The sequence below is a fragment of the Grampus griseus genome (genome assembly GCF_964374135.1).
Source record: "Grampus griseus genome assembly, chromosome: 16".
NCBI classification, from domain to species: Eukaryota; Metazoa; Chordata; class Mammalia; order Artiodactyla; family Delphinidae; genus Grampus; species Grampus griseus.
Genome location: NC_139010.1, coordinates 23,554,118 through 23,576,033, shown reverse-complemented (window position 1 = coordinate 23,576,033; position 21,916 = coordinate 23,554,118). Strand labels below are relative to the sequence as shown.

Here is a 21,916-nt window from a genome sequence, read left to right as displayed (position 1 = left end):
AAACTCCTGTTAATGTTGATATTTTGACCTCTTCCCATGAATCATGAATGTTCTTAATAGCATCTAGAATAGTGAATCCTTTGCAGAAGATTTTCAATTGACTTTGCCCAGATCCATCAGAGGAATCACATCTATGGCAGTGATAGCCTTATGATTTTTTTCTTCAAACAGTAAGACTTGAAAGTCGAAATTACTCCTTGATCCATGTGCTGCAGAATGGATGTTGTATTAGCAAACGTGAAAACATTAATTGCACTGTTATCTCCATCAGAGCTCTTGGATGACCCAGGTACATTGTCAATGAGCAGTAATCTTTTGAAAGGAATTTTTTTTTTTGAACAGTAGGTCTTAACAGTGGGCTTAAAATATTCAGTAAACCATGTTGTAAACAGATGTGTTGTCATCCAGGTTTTGTTTTTCCATTTACAAAGCACAGGTAGCATAACTAGCATAAAGCATAATTAGCACAATTCTTTCGGGCCCTAGGATTTTCAAAGTAGTAAATGAGCATTAGCTTCAAGTTAAAAGTCACCAGCTGCACTAGCCCCTAACAAAAGAGTCAGCCTGTCCTTTGAAGCTTTGAAGCCAGGCACTGACTTCTCTCTAGCTATGAAAGTCCTGGATGGCATCTCCTTCCAGTAGAAGGCTGTTTCATCCACACTGAAAATCAGTTTAGTGTAGCCACCTTCGTTAATGATCTTAGCTAGAACTTCTGGATAATTTGCTGCTTCACCTTGCACTTTTACGTTATGCAGACAGCTTCTTAAATCTCATGAACCAACCTCTGCTAGCTTCAAACTTCTCTTCGGCAGCTTTCTCGCCTCTCTCAGCCTCCACAGAAATGAAGAAAGGGCCTTTCTCTGGATTAGGTTTTGGTTTAAGGGAATGTTGTGACTTGTTTAATCTTCTATCCAGACCACTAAAACTTTCTCCATATCAGCAATAAGGCTGTTTTGCTTTCTTATCATTCATGTGTTGACTGGAGTAGCACTTTCAATTTCCTTCAAGAACTTTTCCTTTGCATTCATAACTTGGCTAACCTGCGCAAGAGGGAGTATCTTTTGGTCTATTTTGACAGGCCTTCTTCACTAAGCTTAATCATTCCTAGCTTTTGATTTAAAGTGAGAGATTTGCAACTCTTCCTTTCACTTAGAGATCACTGTAGGGTTATTAACTGACCTAATTTCAATAGTGTTGTGTTCTCAGGAAACAGGGAGGCCGGAGGAGAGGGAGGAAGACATGGGGGAACAGCCAGTCAGTGGAGTAGTCAGAACACACATTTACCAATTAAGTTCACCATCTTATATGGACACAGTTAGTGGCACCCCAAAACAATTTCTTAGACCTTAGAACAGGTATATGTGGGTGATTAATACCATTATTAATCGAATTAGATTAATAAAAGGATTGCTCATACAGGTTTTTAGAATACTTTAGGATAAGAATTCCATAATTCATGTCTACTTGGATTCTTTTTTTCTTTTCCATTATGGTTTATTACAGGATGTTGAATACAGTTACAATAGGACCTTGCTGTTTATCCATTCTATATATAATAGATTGCATCTGCTAGTCCCAAACTCCCAATCCAACCCTCCCCAACACCATCCCCCCGGCAACCCCGAATCTATACACGGGTTCTTAAGAGGTAGCTTGTTGAAAGCAGTTTCCTCTAATGTTGAAGCACTTGCTTTTACCACCTCGCCTATGCTATGGTCTCTGTAAATGAAGAAATAGTGTTGAACAAGGTGAAGGTTAGCACAGCTCCTAATTAATCTGTCAAATTCCAATTTAGTAGACTCCAAATTGAAATGGATTTTTCATAAATTAAAAGGGGTCCTGAGTGGAAAGCATCCCCCAAAACAATGTTTGGAATGATGGGGGTGATTTAATGAAGGGTCAAATATTTCATTTTGTAATGAGTCCCACGTCCAGTTTTATCAAAATACTGTTACATCTGTGGAAGGAATTTATTTTTGCAAAGAACAATTTTTTAATTTTTCATGGTTTAAATTATTTTGGTTTTCACTAGTATTTAAAAATCCTTTGTAACATGAAGTAACATTTTCAGTCGTCATGTTAGATTTAATGCAGTATTGCCATTAATCTGTGTACTTTGCTCTGCCTTTATAATCTTCCTTTTTCCCTCAACATGGGTGTGACACAAATGCCAAGTACAGCAGGCACCGCCCAGCTCTACAGGGAAAGAATCAAGTCGCTCACCTCCCAAGCAACATGGAAGCAACATAGAAGCACAACACTGATGTAAGTCACCAGTCAGTTGGATTGTCTCCTTCAGGTGAACATTCAGTTCCATAGAAAAAGTGGTTTTTAATCCCAACAGTAAAACTTTGTACCTGGATTCTCTTATAAGGAAACAATGTATAGCTGATTCTCATTGTTCCTGGTAGTTATGTTCTATAAAGCTGCTGTGAACAGTGAATTTGGGAATGCTAAAACATCACTCCTAGGGAAAATACAGGGTTACGTTCTGATGAGCTTCTGGTCACAATATTTTCATCAACTGATCAATATATAACCTTATTTTAATGTGTTTCTGTTTAAAGACACCTTATTTAATATATAATTGACTCATTAACATTGACATTAACATTGAACTCATGGCCAATAGCACTGTAGCTTGTGCCTAAATGAAGCTTAACTAGCACAGTATTTTCTCCAGAGGGCACATCCCAGCCTTCATGTGCTTAGGAACATTAGATACCACTTCAGCACTACACTTGGGGGCCATTTTAAACAATGAAATCGCCAACAAAATGCAAAAAAAAAATGTGAAAAATGTGGCACTGAGTAACTTAGACCACAAAAAGGATACGTGTTTATAGTATGAGAGCTGAAACAAGAAGGTGGATCATTACCTTGTTTAACCTCAGCTGGTAATGTGCACCTCAGGTGCCTCAAATCCTCTGCTGTCTGCAAATGACCACACAAGTGCCTCGAGTACTGATTTTGGGGGTTATGAGTAAATTGTGCCAAGTAGGCAAATTCAAAAATATGGAATATACAGGGCTTCCCTGGTGGCACAGTGGTTGAGAGTCTGCCTGCCCATGCAACGGACACGGGTTCATGCCCCAGTCCGGGAGGATCCCACATGCTGCGGAGTGGCTAGGCCCCTGAGCCATGGCCGCTGAGCCTGCGCGTCCGGAGCCTGTGCTCCGCAGCGGGAGAGCCCACAACAGTGAGAGGCCTGCGTACTGCAAAAAAAAAAAAAAAAAATATGGAATCTACAAATAATGAGGATTGACTATTTTGGAACCTGCACTTACATATGAAGTCCTTGATCTTTCCTTTTCAGAAATAGCTTATGGATCTGGGTAACTGACTTAAGGTTTGGAAGCAAAAGTTACTGGATTGTATACCTTACTAAAATGTGCTCAGAGGTCCTGGTGGACATATTACTGATCTTATTTATTTTTTTGAATGTTTATTTTATATTGGAGTATAGTTAATTAACAAGGTTGTGTTAGTTTCAGGTGCACAGCAGAGTGATTCAGTTATACATAGGATATACTTGTATCCTTTTTCAAATTCTTTTCCCATTTAGGTTATTAGATTTTTTTTTTAAATCCATCCTATGACAAAGGCTTTACTAACAACTTTCCATACAGTTAGTCAAAAAATAAAAAAAAAAAAAGCACAGCAGACAGCATCTCACACACTAGAAACCAACATGACAAGAGCCCCTTCTCAACACTGTAAAAAAAACAAAACAAAACCAAAAAACCCAAAACTGAGAACTTAGTTTTGGTGGGGGACAGAACTTTGGTCCCCTACCAAATGAACTGAAATATCCCAGTAGAGAATCAAACCAAAGTGGTAAGATGGGGATAGGGGGTGGGTGTCAGATTTTTAAATAACTGCTTTTGTGACAAACGAGCTGGAAAAGACAGGTTTGGGCTAGGCTGCGTCCCTTACTATAACTATCAGGTTATTACAGACTATTGAGCAGAGTTCCCTGTGCTACCGAGTAGGTCCTCTTTAATTTTTAAAAAAATATTTATTTGGCTGCATTGGGTCTTAGTTGTGGCACATGGGATCTTCATTGTAGCCTGCAGGATCTCTTGTTGCGGTGCACAGGGCTGCTTTCTAGTTGTGGCGGGCGGGCTCTAGAGCAAACAGGCTTAGTTGCCCCATGGCATGCCCCATGGCATGTTGGATCTTAGTTCCCGAACAAGGGATCGAACCTGCACCCCCTGCATTAGAAGGCAGCTTAACCACTGGAGCACTAGGGAAGTCCCTGTAGGTAATCTCTTTTAAATATAGCAGTGTGTACATGTCAATACCAAACTCCCAATCTATCCCTCCCCAGCACCCCTCCCCGGTAACCATAACTTTGATCTCTATTAGTCTGTTTGTTTTGTAAAAAAGTTCATTTGTATCATCTTTTTTAGATTCTGCATATAAGTGATATGATATTTGTCTTTCTCCATCTGACTGACTTCACTTAGCATGATAATCTCCAGGTCAATCCATGTTGCTGCAAATGGCATTATTTCATTCTTTTTAATGGCTGGGTAATATTCCATTGTATATATGTACCACATCTTCTTTATCCATTCATCTGTTGATGAACATTTAGGGTGCTTCCATGTCTTTGCTACTGTAAACAGCACTGCAGTGAACACTGGGGTGCATGTATCCTTTTGAACCATGATTTTCTCTGGAGATATGCCCAGGAGTGGGATTGCTGGGTCACAGGGTAGCTCTATTTTTAGTTCTTTAAACTTCCATACTGTGCTCCACAGTGGCTGCACCAATTTACATTCCCACCTACAGTGTAGGAGGTTTCCCTTTTCTCCACACCCTCTCCAGGACTTTTTATTTGTAGACTTTTTGATGATGGCCATTCTGACTGGTGTGAGGTGATACCTCATTGTAGTTTTGATTTGCATTTCTAATACTTAGCAATGCTGAGCATCTTTTCATGTGCCTGTTGGCTATCTGTATGTCTTCTTTGGAGAAATGTCTGTTTAGGTCTTCTGGGTTGTTTTTTTCTGTTGTTGAGCCACATGAGCTGTTTGTAAATTTTGGAGATTAATCCCTTGTCTGTGGTGTCATTTGCAAACGTTTTCTCTCATTCTGTGGGTTGTCTTTTTGTTTATGGTTTCATTTGCTGTGCAAAGCTTTTGAGTTTAATTAGGTCCCATTTGTTTATTCTTGTTTTTTTTATTTCCATTACCCAAGGATTTGGATTGAAAAAGATCTTGCAGTGATTTATGTCAAAAGTGTTCTGCCTGTATTTTCCTCTAAGAGTTTTATAGTATCCAATCTTATTTAGGTCTTTAATCCATTTTCAGTTTTAAATTTTTTTATTGGAATACAGTTGCTTTACAATGTTGTTAGTTTCTTGCTGTACAGCAAAGGGAATCAGTCATATGTATAATATATATCCATTCTTAGATTTCCTTCCCATTTAGGTCACCACAGAGCACTGAGTAGAGTTCCCTGTGCTATACAGTGGGTTCTCATTAGTTAGCTACTTGAAGCATTTTAAAAGTCTTAGTATTGGACAGATGAATGGATAAAGAAGAGGTGCATATATACAATGGAATATTACCCAGCCATTAAAAAGAATGAAATAATGCTATTTGCAGCAACATGGATGGACCTGGAGATTATCATACTAAATGAAGGAAGTCAGATGGAGAAAGACAAATATCATATACTACAGCTTAAAAAATGATACAGGGCTTCCCTAGTGGCACAGTGGTTGGGAGTCCGCCTGCCGATGCAGGGAACACGGGTTCGTGCCCTGGTCTGGGAAGATCCCACATGCTGCGGAGCGGCTGGGTCCGTGAGCCATGGCTGCTGGGCCTGCGCGTCCGGAGCCTGTGCTCTGCAACAGGAAAGGCCACAACAGTGAGAGGCCCGTGTACCGCAAAAAAAAAAAAAGATACAAATGAACTTATTTACAAAACATAAACAGACTCACAGAGAAGGAACTTATGGTTATGGGGGGGCGGGGAGGGTGACAGATTGGGAGTGACATGTACACACTGATATTTAAAACAGGCTAACTACAAGGACAGGGAACTCTGCTCAATACTCTGTAACAACCTAAATGGGAAAAGAATTTGAATAAAGGATACATGTATATGTATAACTGAATCACTTTGCTGTACGCCTGAAACTAACATAACATTGTTAATCAACTATATTCCAATATAAAATAAAATTTTAAGGGACGTCCTGGCAGTCCAGTGGTTAAGACTCCGTACTTCCAACGCAAGAGGCATGGGTTTGATCCCTGATTGGGGAACGAAGATCCCACTTGCTGTGCAGTGTGGCCAAAAAAATTAAAAAAAAACAAAGTTCCAAAAAGCAAAATTTGAATTTGCCATGTGCTGCCCATTATTTACATAGCATTTACACTGTATTTGGTATTATAAGTATACTCTAGAGATGATTTAATGCATACAAGAGGATGTGCATTGGTTATATGCAAATACTATGACATTTTATATAAGGGACTGTAGCATCCATAGATTTTTGGTATCCATGGTGGCCCTGGAACCAATCTCCCATGGATACCAAGGGATGACTGTACCAGAAGTAGAACTGCTAGATCATACATAGCTCTATTTTTAATTTCTTGAGGAACCTCCAAACAGTTTTTCATAGTGGCTACATCAATTTACAATCCTACCACAGTGCACATGGGTCCCCTTTTCTCCACATCTTGACCAACACTTGTTATTTCTTGTCTTTTTGATAATAATCTAATAGGCGTGAGGTGATAGCTCATTGTGGTTTTGATGTGCTCAAATATACATGTTAACTGTGATTTATAAAACCAAATGAAACACTATAAACTAGATACTTGGACATATCACATTGTACTCCAACCAAAAATGTATAACGTGAATATTAGTGTAAAGAAACAGCAAACACCAATTGGAAAAATCTATGAAATAACTGGCCTATATATTTTCAAAAATATCTGTGATGAAAGGCTGAGGAACTGTTCCAGATTAAAGATGACTAAAGAGATGTGACAACTACTGTGGAGAATAGTATGGAGGTTCCTTAAAAAACTAAATACAGAAACTACCATATGATCCTGCAATCCCACTCCTGGGCATATATCCAGAGAAAACCATAATTCGAAATGATGCATGCACCTCAGTGTTCATTGCAGCACTACTTACAGTAGCCAGGACATGGAAGCAACCTAAACGTCCATCAACAGAAAAACGGATAAAAAAGATGTGGTACATGTATACAACGGAGTATTACTCAGACATAAAAGAATGAAATAATGCCATTTGCAGCAACATGGGTGGACCTAGAGATCGTTGTACTGAGCAAAGTAAGTCAAAGAGAAATATCATGATGTTGCTCAGACGTGGAATGTGGAATCTAAGAAAATGGTACAAATGAACTTACTTACAAAACAGAAATAGCATTACAGATGTAGAAAATTTACAAATTTACAGTTACTGGGGGGTAAGGAGGGGGTGGGATGAATTAGGAGATTAGGATTGACACAGACACACTACTACCTATAAAACAGATTAACTAATAAGGAGCTACTGTATAGCACAGGGAACTCTTCTCAATACTCTAATGCCCTATATGGGAAAAAAATCTAAGAGAGTGGATATATGTATAACTGACTGACTTTGCTCTACAGCAGAAACTAACATAACATTGTATATCAACTATATTCCAATAAAAATTTTAAAAAGAGATGTGACAACTAAATACAACCTTGAACTGGATACTCTGGTACTAGAGAAATTGCTATAAAGGACATTACAGGGACAGCTACTAAATATGAATTATAGATAAAAGAATTGTATAACAATTATATTTCCTGTTCTATAATATAAGAAAATACTCTTATTTTTAGGAAAAACACTGAAGTATTAGGGGGTAAAGGAACCTAATGTATGCAATCTTCTCTCAAATGGTTCAGAAAGAAAAAATGTGACTACAAATGAGGCAAATACTAAAAACTGGTAAATTTAGAAGGGCATATGGTAGTTCTTTGTTCTGTTCTTGAATTTTCTAAAGTTTAACATGATTTTAAAATAAAAATTTTAAAAAGCTATGTAATTAAACACGCACACCTAAACTTACTGTCTTCTGTGGTTCGGATCTTTCCAGTTTGACCAAAAATGACATTAGCAGCTGATAAACAGTGCCTGGCCTCCATAAAGCATTGCTGTTGAGGAAATAAACAAGAATAAAGTCTTAACAAAATCAGGTAGAAACCACTACTAAGGAGACCCTGTATAGTAACTAAACAAGAAGGTATATAAGATATATTTTAGTATTATCTGGTTGAAAAAACTACCTTAAAGATTAAAATAACAATACCCCGAAACTCTTAATCCAAACTGGCTGAAAAACAACTGCTGATTGACTACTGAAGGAGAGCTAACTTTTAATCAGCATACAAGAATGGCTATCATCCTAGACTCAAAGTACCTCACAGTCCTTTTAGGTGCAGGCTAAGTAGCCAAAGTTCCACACATGATCAATTTTTAGACCATTTACATTCTGTCAGAGGACTTGAAGATTTAATCTTTCTTAGGTTTAGAGATCCCTTTTACATCCTACCATTCAAAGGCAAACAGGATAAATTTTGATAGAGATTCCTGTCTTCTAAAATCTTTGGAATTTACAATACGAGGCTTCCCACCAAGTTCTGAAGTCAGCAGATTTCCACAGATGAACTCTATGGAACTGCTTTACCAACACAGTTAAAGACTTCATAATCCAAACTGGGGCACGGTAAACTTCTCAAACACTTTGAGAACATCTCCTTGTTACTTTAACGCTTTACATTTGTCACGTAAGTCACAGGACTACTCAGCAGAATTACCAAGTCCAACTTTTAGTTGGAAGCCACCCTCATTAAGTATGTCTACTTCATATTAGTAACACTGATTTTTGCTAAGAGGATTTTTAATGGTTGACTACGACTTTAAAATCTCAGCATTAAATGTATCTCCCCATTATTGCAAATTCAGAAGGCATCTTGAGAACAGCTGGGCACCATGTGTAGTATTAGCCCAGCAGTATTTATAGATCAAAATGTTGGTGTTAAACCTCAAACCAAAAGAAAGTTACAGCTTACATAAAGAAGTTTTAATTGTTGCTCTATAATCCCTTACTCATCATTATCACTTCAGCTTTGTCCAGATTGGCTATCTGAAAGCAACCACTGTTAGAAAACAGTGAGTGCCCTGTGCCCTCTAGGTGGCTGGTAAATGTGGGACTTCACCTGCAAGGCAGGGACTCACTAAGTAGCAAAACCTCATGGAACCAGATGAAGATGATAGTGATATAAATGACAATTGCATTTTTTAAAAACATGGATCAAATCTCTTTTTGCAGTATAACTTAGCTAGTTATAACACAACTTATAAAACATTTTGGTAAAAAAATAAAAGCACAGAGTGGGGAGGTACTCATGAAATTTACTGCATGCTCAGCATAAGCAGTGCTTAACAACTTAAAATTTTTAATTACACTTTAATATCTAGATATCTTAGTACTGTTAGAATCCATGGAGTTTTAAATGTTAATTAAAATTACAGTGAATATGTAATTTTGAAGTTGCTAAACAAAACAAAGGGCCTCTGGAAGCTATTTTTAAAAAAAAACCATAAAAAGGTGCCACAAGCAGAAGCACCAGGTAACACTTTGATGATGATCACAATGAAATGGATTCATGAGATTTAGATTTAACTGAATGCTCTGATATAGATGCAGTAGCGTTACTTACACGCTTGATCTTAGACCAAAGTCCTAGAAGCGATGCTGCAGTCACCACAGCCCTTTCTCTCCTGCTAATAGCTTTTCTGAATGAAATTCCATGGGACAATACTTTAAACATAGGGCGCATTTATAGAACCAGCACTAGCAAAAAAACTTAGAAAGGATAAAGGCCCAGTAAGGATACAGCAGCAGGTAAACAGAGATCTAAGAAGAAACTCTGATAAACAAAGAATTACTAAAAGTTCAGAGAGGCTTGTGAATTAGAAATACAAATAAAAGTAATTTCTATCACTGAGATACCTAATTGAGAATTAATAGAAAATCTGGCTGGGAAAGGTGGCTTTAAAGTGTTTTAGCATTAAAAATTCTCTTAAGGACTAAAAAATTTAAAAGGTCAATTAAGAATATACCAACATGATTCTGAATTCTGAAAGCAACTAAGAAGCTCAAATTTGTCCCTGTGTAATACTCCAGAAAAAGTATAACGACCTGGAACTCAGAAATTAAGCAGAGATATTCCCAACATAGAAAAAGTACTATGAAGGAGTTAATTCTAAAGAATAACTGAAATGCATCACATGCTTTTATCAAAGCCCACATTTAACAGTCAACTTCCTCAGACAAATTCTCATAGTCACTGCATAAAGATAGTTAAGCCTACAAGATAAAATCTGCAATTTAAAATAACATCTCACTAAAATAGAGATAGCCTGTCTGTATCAAAAAAGAACTGGTCTTAGGCAACGTAGGACATGATAAAATTATGATAAAATTATTTTAAGATTCAAAAGGATTACTGCAACAAAAAGCTACAGACTTTAGTACACTGGCAAACTGGGCTGCATTTTTCTATCCAGTTTACATCATAAAATACAAGCTACCTGTTTTTAAAAGATGACATTTTCAAGGTACTTTTGGTTCTATTTTTATACACACTATTGGTAACTCTGTTAGATAACTACTTTGAGAAGCTTACCTTATTGATGTAAAATTGTGACAAGGTAGCAGCATTAATAGCCCACTCCATAGGATGGTAGGCATTGTGCTCAAGCTGGCGTTTTAGGGTACTATGGCAATAATGGGCAGCCTTCTCAAACATTTCCATGTGCTGGTAGACTTGAGCCAGGTAATATAGGTTATGAGTATAAACCTTCTCAAATCTATGAAGGAAAAAACATTTGTGTAACGATTTACAATTTATAAGGAACTTTCAAATATACTGATCCTCCCACCAACCCCTTCAGTTGGGTATGACTTGTATCTATTTGACAGATAAGGAAACTGAGCCCCAGATTTGAACAGGGTAACTTATCTAGGAAGTGGCAAATGAAGGTTTTAATCCATGCCAGAATCCACATTCTATAACCTTTGAGTGCCTTGAAAAAGAAAGCACTGTGCTTTTTTTGAGCAATCATCTCAAATACACTATGTGGAAATACCTGTGAGGGCTGATTTCTAGACCTACTCACCTTTTTGATCTTTCTTGTTCAGCAAGTTTCTCTTCTTCAGGAAGAAAATGCTCCGTAGGATCAAGAGGAGGACTCCCAATCTGTAATTAAAGCAAAACAAAACTCTAAAATTTTACTGTAAACATCAAGCGCCCTCCTCTGGAGGAAAAGGAGAAATAAAATTTTAAAAAATTTTTAATTTTTACTTCAGTTTTTACTAGTTCACTTTCATATTATCCAAGAAGTAATTTTCTTAACCATAAAATCAGAGTCAAACAAATAAAAGGAGACTTCCCTACAAGCTCACACCTGACAAAATTTTAACTGCTGTTGCAGATGAACTTCAAATACACACACACACAAAAGTCTACCATTTTGCTTTTAGAGATGTATAATTCTTTAAGTATTTTAAGTCTTAATTTTGTCTGGTAAAGAAAAGCTCTTTTGAAAACCTACATAAGAATGACAAAAACCAAAAATGTATACATCCTGAGAGCAATACTGTTCTAAACTGACCACTTTAGTACACTGGCAAACTGGGCTGCATTTTTCTATCCAGTTTATGTCATAAAATACAAGCTACCTGTTCTTAAAAGATGACACTTTCAGGATGACATCTGAAAAATCAAAGTTTTTTTTGTTGTTTTTTTTTTGCTGTACGCGGGCCTCTCACTGTTGTGGCCTCTCCCGTTGCGGAGCACAGGCTCCGGACGCACAGGCTCAGCGGCCATGGCTCACGGGCCTAGCTGCTCCGCGGCATGTGGGATCTTCCCAGACCGGGGCACAAACCCGTGTCCCCTGCATCGGCAGGCGGACTCTCAACCACTCAGCCACCAGGGAAGCCCAATCAAAGTTTTTAATATTCTAATATTCTCAAGGGCACAAAAGATGATATACAGATTATACCCTTTCAATACAGGGACGATTCCATTGTTTATTGCCTTAGGCAAGTCACCCCATCTCTTGTGCTTATGTTTCCTCATCTATAAAATAAGGATGGGACTTCCCTGGTGGCGCAGTGGTTAAGAATCTGCCTGCCGGGACTTCCCCGGTGGTCCAGCAGTAAAGAATCCGCCTTCCAATGCAGGGGACGCGGGTTCGATCCCTGATCGCATAACTAAGATCTCACATGCTGCGGGGCAACTAAGCCTGTGTGCGGCAACTAGAGAGAAGCCTGCGTGCCACTACTAAAACCCTACGCAGCCAAAAAAAAAAAAGAATCTGCCTGTCTGCCAATGCAGGGGACTCGGGTTCGATCCCTGGCCCGGGAAGATCTCACATGCCGCGGAGCAACTAAGCCCGTGAGCCACAACTACAGAGTCTGTGCTCTAGAGCCCGCGAGCCACAACTACCTGAAACCCACGCGCCTAGAGCCCATGCTCCACAACAAGAGAAGCTACCACAATGAGAAGCCCACACACCCGAACTAAGAGTAGCCCCTGCTCGCCGCAAGTTGTGTATATCACATATAATCCCATCTGAGGTCTTCCAAAAAAGCAGAACTACTTAACCACTGCCTCAACCACTGCCTCATTCTACTTCTGTGAGGATAGGATCCTCAACTTTAAACTGAATTCACTAAACTCCAAATAGCAGCCATGGTTTCCATTTAAAAAAAAAAAATGTGACCTTACATTCTGGACGCAAACACTAAAAGCATCACAACTTGGGGGACTTCCCTGGTGGTCCAGTGAGTAAGACTCAGAGCTCCCAAGGCAGGGGACCCGGATTTGATCTCTGGTCGGTGAACTAGATCCCACGTGCATGGTGCAACTAAGAGTCCACATGCTGCAACTAAGAAGTCCGCATGCTGCAGTGAAGATCCCACCTGCCGCAACTAAGGCCCAGCGCAGACAAAAAAAAAAAAGGACACCACAACTTGGGTCCCTAGAATTCACAAAAAGTAAAAATGACTAAGCCAGGAAGCAAGGCACAAGGCAAACACAATAGATAAACTGTTCTTCAAAGATCTCCTTAAGAAGTTTGAGGGCTGTTTTGTATGCTTAGCCCTATCTTGATGAGGGAAATTAATCAATGTATTTTTTATGTACATACTTCACTGTTATGACCATCACACTTCATCCTGTAACACTAACAGTCAAAATAGTCTCCTCTCTTAACTAAAATATAGGTATAATTAAGTACAAAGAGTTTTGCTATGTGTTTTATGTTTCCATAATAATACCAGGTTTATTTGCCTGCATTGGGTCTTTATTGCTGCACGCAGGCTTTTTCTAGTTGTGGTGAGCGGGCGCTACTCTTCGTTGCAGTGTGCAAGCTTCTCATTGCGGTGCACGGGCTCTAGGCGCACAGGCTAGAGTAGTTGTGGCACGCGGGCTCAGCACTTGTGGCTCGCGGGCTCTAGAGCACAGGCTCAGTGGTTGTGGCACACAGGCTTCGTTGCTCCGCAGCACGTGGGATCTTCCCGGGCCAGGGATCAAACCCGTGTCCCCTGCATTGGCAGGCAGATTCTTAAGCACTGCACCACCAGGGAAGTCCCTTTATACCAGTTTTTAATGAAATATTATAGGTGTTCGGTCTCTTCACATTTTAAACTAACAATTTCATGAGTAAGAGTGTGAGCCTAAAGTCACGAAAGGCAACTAACATCTCAGTCTGGCTTTGTGGTGTTCTGCTCCTCTTAGCACTTTAGGAGGAAAGTTAAAACGCCAAGGTAGAAGATCCATGACTTTTAAAATTCTGCAATTTGGGGATATACTTCTCAGAAAAAAAGTATTAAGGGCTATAAACACATATTCTAAATGTACATTCTAATCCAATCAAAAAATGGGCAGGAGACCTAAATAGACATTTCTCCAAAGAAGAAATACAAATGGCCAACAGGTACACGAAAAGATGCTCAACATCGCTAATTATTAGAGAAATGTAAATCAAAACTACAATGAGGTATCACCTCACACTGGTTAGAATGGCCATTATCAAAAAAATCTACAAACAACAAATGCTGGAGAGGGTATGGAGAAAAGGGAACCCTCCTACACTGTTGGTGGGAATGCAAATTGGTACAGCCACTATGGAGAACAGTATGGAGATTCCTTAAAAAACTAAAAATAGAGCTACCATATGATCCAGCAATCCCATTCCTGGGCATATATCTGGAGAAAACCATAATTCAAAAGGATACATGCACCCCAGTGTTCACTGCAGCACTATTTACAATAGCTAAGACATGGAAGCAACGTAAATGTCCATCAACAGATTAATGGATAAAGAAGAGGTGGTACATATATACAATGGAATACTACTCAGCCATAGAAAGAGAATGAAATAATGTCACTAGAGCAAGATGGATGCAACTAGAGATTACCATACTAAGTGAAGTAAGTCAGAAAGAGAAAGACAAATACCATATGATATCACTTACATGTGGAATCTAAAACATGGCACAAATTAACCTACCTACAAAACAGAAACAGACTCAGACATAGAGAACAGACTTGTGGTTGCCAAGGGGGGTGGGGAGGGAGAGGGATGGACTGGGAGTTTGGGATTGGTAGATGCAAACTATTGCATTTAGAATGGATAAACAAGAAGGTCCTAATGTATAGCACAGGGAAATACATTCAATATCCTGTGATAAACCATAATGGAAAAGAATATTAAAAGAATGTATATATGTGTATAACTGAGTCACTTTGCTGTACAGCAGATTGGCACAACTGTAAATTAACTATACTTCAATAAGAGGAAGGGAGGGAGGGAGGAAGAAAGAAAGGAAGGAAGGAAGGAAGGAAGGGAGGGAGGGAGGGAGGGAGGGAGGGAGGGAGGGAGGGAGGGAGGGAGGGAAAAGAAAAGAAAGAAAAAAGAAAAATAAAATAGATAACCAACAAGGACCTACTGTATAGCACAGGGAACTCTGCTCAACATTCTGTAATAACCTAAATGGGAAAAGAATTTGAAAAAGAATAGATACTTGTATAACTGAATCACTTTGCTGTACACCTGAAACTAACACAACATTGTTAATCAATGATACTCCAGTATAAAATAAAAATTAGGGACTTCCCTAGTGGTCCAGTGGTTAAGACTCTGCGCTTCCAATGCAGGGGGCCCGGGTTCAGTCCCTGGTCAGGGAACTAGATCCTGCATGCTGCAACTAAAGATCCCACACATGCCATAACTAAGACCCGGCACAGCCAAATAAATAAATAAATGTTAAAAAATATATTTTTTTTTAATAAATAAAAATTAAAAAAAAACTAGGGACTTCCCTGGTGGCGCAGTGGTTAAGAATCCGCCTGCCAAGGCAGGGGACACAGGTTCGATCCCTGGTCTGGGAAGATCCCACATGCCACGGAGCAACTAAGCCTGTGCACCACAACTACTGAGCCTGCGCTCTAGAGCCTACGAGCTAAGCCCACGCCCCACAACTACTGAAGCCCGCACGCCTAGAGCCCATGCTTCACAACGAGAAGCCACCGCAATGAGAAGCCCGGGCACCACAACGAAGAATAGCCCCTGCTCACCGCAACTAAAGAAAGCCCGTACGCATCAACTAGAGAAAGACCCAACGCAACCAAAAAAAAAAAAAAACCTAAAAGTACATTTTAAAATTTCTTGTGGGTGTAATTAACATGTTGATTTGCTCCGATCTTTCTCCTCCAGGGGAAGCTTGTCATGCGTCAGGACCATATTTTATTCATATTTGATTCCCCTGCATTATGCATAGTACCTGGCACAAAGTAAAAACAATAAATGTCTAGTGAATTAAACCGACAAAGCAAATAGGAACGCTTAGTCTATGCACTCTGCTTACAGCACATTTCTTTTATCTGCCATCATTATTTTGGTACAGATATGGAGTCCTCGCTACACTACACAGTTCTTAAAGGAGCACTTCATACTTGTGTTTTAGACTAAGTCCAACTACTAAGGGAGGCAGTAGGATATAGTGGTTAAAAGTGTGTGGTGTGGAGTCAGACCACGTTAACAATAGGTTGTAACCCCAGCTTTGCCACTTACTGGTGTGTGGACTTGGGCAAGTCATGTAATCTCTTCTGCATGTGTTCCCTCATCTATAAAATAATAAAAATATCTACCTCTTGGGATTCCCTGGTGGCGCAGTGGTTGGGAGTCTGCCTGCCGATGCAGGGGACACGGGTTCGTGCCCCGGTCTGGGAGGAACCCACATGCCACGGAGCGGCTGGGCCTGTGAGCCATGGCCATTGAGCCTGTGCGTCCGGAGCCTGTGCTCCGCAACAGGAGAGGCCACAACAGTGAGAGGCCCGCATACAGAAAAAAAAAAAAAAAAATCTACCTCTTAAGTTGTCGTGAGAATTAAATGAGTTAAAATTTGTAAATCACCTGTAACAGTGTCCACAAGTGCTACTATAAATGTTTGTTAAATAAATAAAGTATCAGTAAGTGGGAATACATCAAACATTTAAAAAAAAACTTCTGCACAGCAAAGGAAACCATCAACAAAATGAAAAGGCAACCTATCAAACGGAAGAAAATATGTGCAAATCATATATGCAATAAGGGGTTAATATCCAAAATATATAAAGAACTCATTCAACTCAATAGCCAAAAAAAAAAAAAGAAATCTGATTAGAACATGGGCAAAAGATCTGAATTTTTCCAAAGGAGACATACAGATGGCCAACACACACATGAAAGCGCGCTCAACATCACTAATCATCAGGGAAATGCAAATCAAAACCACAATGAAATATTATCTCATACCTGTTAGAATGGCTATTATTAAAAACACAAGAAATAACAAGTGTTGACAAGGATGTGGAGAAAAGAGAACCCTGCTGCACTGTTGGTTGGAATGCAAATTGGTGCCACCACTATAGAAAACAACTGGAGGTTCCTCAAAAAATTAAAAATAGGGCTTCCCTAGTGGCGCAGTGGTTGGGAGTCCACCTGCCGATGCAGGGGACACGGGTTAGTGCCCCGGTCCGGGAAGATCCCACATGCCGCGGAGCGGCTAGGCCCGTGAGCCATGGCCGCTGAGCCTGTGCGTCCGGAGCCTGTGCTCCGCAGCAGGAGAGGCCACAGCAGTGAGAGGCCCGCGTACCGCAAAAAAAAAAATTAAAAATAGAACTACCATGTGATCCAGCAATTCCACTTCTGTTTATTTATCCAAGGGAAACAAAAACACTAACTTGAAAAGTTATCTGCACCCCATGTTCACTGCAACATTTACAATAGCCAAACATGGAAACAACTTAGTGTCTGTCAGTGGATGAATGGATAAAGAAAATGTGTATACACACACACACAATGGAGCATCATTCAGCCATTAAAAAAAAGAAGAAGAGGGCTTCCCTGGTGGCACAGTGGTTGAGAGTCCACCTGCCGACGCAGGGGACACGGGTTCGTGCCCCGGTCCAGGAAGATCCCACATGCCGCGGAGTGGCTGGGCCCGTGAGCCATGGCCGCTGAGCCTGTGCGTCTGGAGCGGCTGGGCCCGTGAGCCATGGCCTCTGAGCCTGCGCGTCCGCAGCCTGTACTCCGCAACAGGAGAGGCCACAACAGCGAGAGGCCCGCATACTGCCAAAAAAAAAAAAAAGAACGAGGAAGAAGGTGGCCTTCTCCCCCTCCCCAATTTTGATTATAAAACTGTAGCCCACTACGTTCTCAGGGTACAGCACTCCCTTGCTCACCTGCTTGTAAGCCTCACAAGTGTCCTATTCTAATAAATCACTTCTATCACTTTGCCTCTCGATGGATTCTTTCTGCCCTGAGACATAAAAAGGTGGAGGTTCTTGGAGGCTCCCCCTACCCCAGACGCATTTCTGCGGTTTCAGCTTGGGGACATTGAGGGAGGGAGCCCTGCTGAACGCAGGCAGGGATGGCTGGCCTGTAGAGGTTGGTGAGTCATCCAGCCGCGTTGAGGAAACAATCAAGCAATCACACGTGCAACATCTCTACTGAGGGCCTGAAGGCTGCAGGGAAAAGTGGAAAGACCTATGGACTGAAGGCTAGGAGGCTTTGGGGGGCATCGCTTGCCCTCTCAGAGCCCATTTTCTCCCAAGAAGCAGAGCTTGGAAGTGCTGAGAGCACCAGATGCCCAGCCTGGGCAGGTCCCTCCAGGACCAGGAACACAGCACCAAGGGGACAACCCATAGTCCTCGCACATCTGAAACTGTCACAGCTTTAGGCAGGAGTGTCCAGGCCCAAATGAGGGTTTGTGCGGGCAGGTGCGACGAGAGCTGAGCCCTGAAGGAAGGGACGGGCGTGTCGGAGTGCTACAATGGCAGAAAGGAGAGCAAGGCATCATCTGTGGGGGGAGGGCTGGAAAGGAGGGGCGGCTCAGCCTCAACACCAAGGGCCTGGAGAAGAAAGTGAGAAGAGTAACCCTAGCTGAAGAAACTACTGAAAGAAGCACGGATGGAGACATGAGTCTGGAAAAATAGGCTGAGGCCGGCCAGGCGGCCCACGCAAGCCCTCAATTCCCGGTGAGGACTGTGGGCTTGGCCCGCGGGCGTGTGGAACCACCGGCTGTGCTTTCACAGGGCAGTGTTGGGAGGCAACAGGTAGAACGCACGGTGTTTAATTTTCTCAGCTTAACTGTAACAAATCACCACACTGTTGGTGGCTGCTGTAACGAACTGCCCAAAACTTGGTGGCTTAAAATGACCCAAATGTGTCCCCTTATAGTTCTATAGGCTATAAGTCTGACATGGGTCTCACCGGGCTGAAAATAAAGTGTTGGCAGGGCTGCCTTTCTTTCTGGAAACTCCAGAGGAGAATCTGCTCCCTTACCTTTTCCGGCTTCTGCATTCCTCGGCTTGTGGCCCTTTAGTCCATCTTCAAAGCCAGCAAAGGCAAACCGCACCTTCTCACACCACATCACCCTGAACTTTCCTTCTGCCTCTGGCTTCCATTTTTAAAGACGCTTGTGATTACATGGGTCCCACCTGGATAATCCAGGCCACTCCCTCTTTTAAGATCACCTGATTAGCAGCATTAATTCCATCTGCAACCTTAATTGCCCTTGGCCATGTAAGGTAACAGGTTCCAAGGATTAGGATGATTAGGACAGAGACATCTTGGGGAGACCATTATTCTGCCTGCCATACTGGGCTAGTTAGTTGCAACTCCTTGCAAGCAAACAACAACAACAACAATAACAAAAGCAAAAACAAAAATGGAGAAGGAGAGGGAGAGGGAGGAGAAGGAGAAGAAAAGAAATATATTGGCTTAAATAACTGAGGCCTGTGTCTTTCTTCACTGCTTGGATCTACTTTCCTCTCTTGGTTTTCAGGCACCTCCTTCTATGAACAGGACCCCGCATCACCAGGCTTACATCCTGCCAGCTTAGCAGCATGGCAGTCCCCTCTCCCAGTACTTTAGCACAACCCAGGATGATGAGCATTGACTCTGATTCACCCAACTTCCTTCCAAGACTGTCCCTGGGCCAACTACTCTGGCCTAGGAGAGAACTTTCACTGGCCAGGTATGAATTTCATATGCACCCTTGGAGCTGAAACAGGGGAAGCCCCACCAAACCACATGGACAGAGACTTGGGGGTCGGTGGTTCCTTAAAGGAAAACTGGTAGACTGCTACCCAGAAAGCGCAGTAGTGGTCATAATTGCCCAATATGAGTTGCACTTCATGCCACGAAACTGTACTGAAAAATGATTTATAAGGTACTTAGCCATAAAAAAGAACAAAATAGGGCTTCCCTGGTGGCGCAGTGGTTGAGAGTCCGCCTGCCGATGCAGGGGACACGGGTTTGTGCCCCGGTCCGGGAAGATCCCACATGCCGCGGAGTGGCTGGGCCTGTGAGCCATGGCCGCTGAGCCTGTGTGTCCGGAGCGGCTGGGCCCGTGAGCCATGGCCGCTGAGCCTGCGCGTCCAGAGCCTGTGCTCCACAACGGGAGAGGCCACATCAGTGAGAGACCCGCGTACCACAAAAAAAAAAAAAAAAAAGAAGGAAATCTTGCCACTTGCAACATGGATAGAACTTGAGGATGTTATGCAAAGTGAAGTAAGTCAGACAAGGAAAGACAAATACTACCAGTGATCTCACGTGTGGAATCTTCAACCAACCAACCTCACAGATACATAGAACAGATTAGGTTTGTGGTTTCTAGAAGCAAAAGGTTGGGGGGTGGTCAGAAAGGGCAAATGAAGGCAGTCAAAAGATTCAAACTTCCAGTTATAAAATAAATAAGGCCTGGGGATATAATGTATAGCATGGTGACTACAGTTAATAATTCTGTATGATCCAGCAATCCACTCCTGGGCACATATCCAGAGAAAACCAAAACTGGAAAAGATACATGCACCCCAGTGTTCACTGCAGCACTATTTTCAATAGCCAGGAAATGGAACCAACCTAAATGTCCATCGACAGATGAATGGATAAAGATGTGGTACATATATACAATGGAATATTAGCCATAAAAAGGAGCGAAATAATGCCACTTGCATCAACATCGATGGACCTAGAGATTGTCATAATGAGTGAAGTAAGTCAGACAGAGAAAGACAAATATTATATGATATTGTTTATATGTGGAATCTAAGAAAAGGGTACAAGGACTTCTCTGGTGGTCCAGTGGTTAAGACTCTACTGTTTCCACTGAAGTGGGAATGGGTTCAATCCCTGGTCAAGGAACTAAGATCCTGCACGCAATGGGTCCAGTGGTTAAGACTCTACCATTTCCACTGCAGTGGGTATGGGTTCAATCCCTGGTCAAGGAGCTAAGATCCTGCACGCCGTGGGGCACGGCCAAAAAAAAAAAAAAAAAAGGTACAAATGTACTTATCTACAAAACAGAAATAGAGTTGCAGGTGTAGAAAACAAACTTATGGTTACCAGGGGGTAAGTGGGGGGAAGGGATAAATTGGAAGATTGGGATTGACATATACACACTACTATATATAAAATAGATAACGAATAAGGACCTACTGTACAGCACAGGGAACTCTACTCAATACTCTGCAATGGCCCTTATGGGAAAACAATCTAAAAAAGAGTGGATATATGCATATGTATAACTGATTCACTTTGCTGTACACCTGAAACTAATACAGCACTGTAAATCAACTATACTCCAATAAAATTTTTTTTTAATTCTGTATTGTATATCTGAAAGTTGCTAAGAGAGTGGCTTTTAAAAGTTCTCACAAGAAAAAATTGTAAAATGTGTGGTGATGAGTATTAACAAGACTTACTGTGGTGATCATTTCATAATATATACATATTTTGAATCATTATGTTGTACACCTTAAACTAATATGTCATATGCCAATTATAACTCAATTTTAAAAGATTTAACATAAAAGAGCAAAAAATTAGCAAGAAAACACAAATGAGTAAATAAATGTAAAAAACCATGAACACTTTCAAAAGAGAAAATACAAACAGAAAATAATATTTTAAAATTAATCTCTTTAATCAAAGAAATTTGAGTTAAAATGAGACCATTCTGCCTATATTAGCAAAGACTTTCTTTTAAAGCTATATAAGGAAAAGTTGTGAAGGAGATGAGAATTCTCATACACTAGTGGAGTAAGGATACATTAGTAGTCTTTTTGGAAAGCAATTTTATAATGTGTGCCAAATGCTTTTAAAATGGTCATCTTCCAAATACTGTATGGTATCACTTGTACGTGGAATCTTAAAAAAAAAAAAAAAAATGGTGAACTAGAAACAGAGAGTAGAACGGTGGTTGCCAGGGGCTGAGGTGATGGGGGAAATGGGGAAATGTTTGGCAAAGGGTACAAACTTCC

At 40.8% G+C, this 21,916-nt stretch overlaps 1 protein-coding gene across 2 annotated transcripts in view; it reads right to left on the bottom strand.

The window, feature by feature from the left end:
- KIFBP (kinesin family binding protein) overlaps positions 1–21,916 on the bottom strand; it is a 41,482-nt gene that overhangs the window by 6,674 nt on the left and 12,892 nt on the right. The window contains exons 3-5 of one of the 2 annotated variants that reach the window (XM_082674183.1): positions 11,220–11,299; positions 10,727–10,910; positions 8,092–8,188 (exon numbers count right to left, since the gene is read on the bottom strand). In XM_082674183.1, the coding sequence (XP_082530309.1) occupies positions 8,092–8,188; positions 10,727–10,910; positions 11,220–11,299 (361 nt within the window). The remainder of the gene's footprint in view (positions 1–8,091; positions 8,189–10,726; positions 10,911–11,219; positions 11,300–21,916) is intronic. The other variant, XM_082674184.1, reaches the window with a different exon arrangement.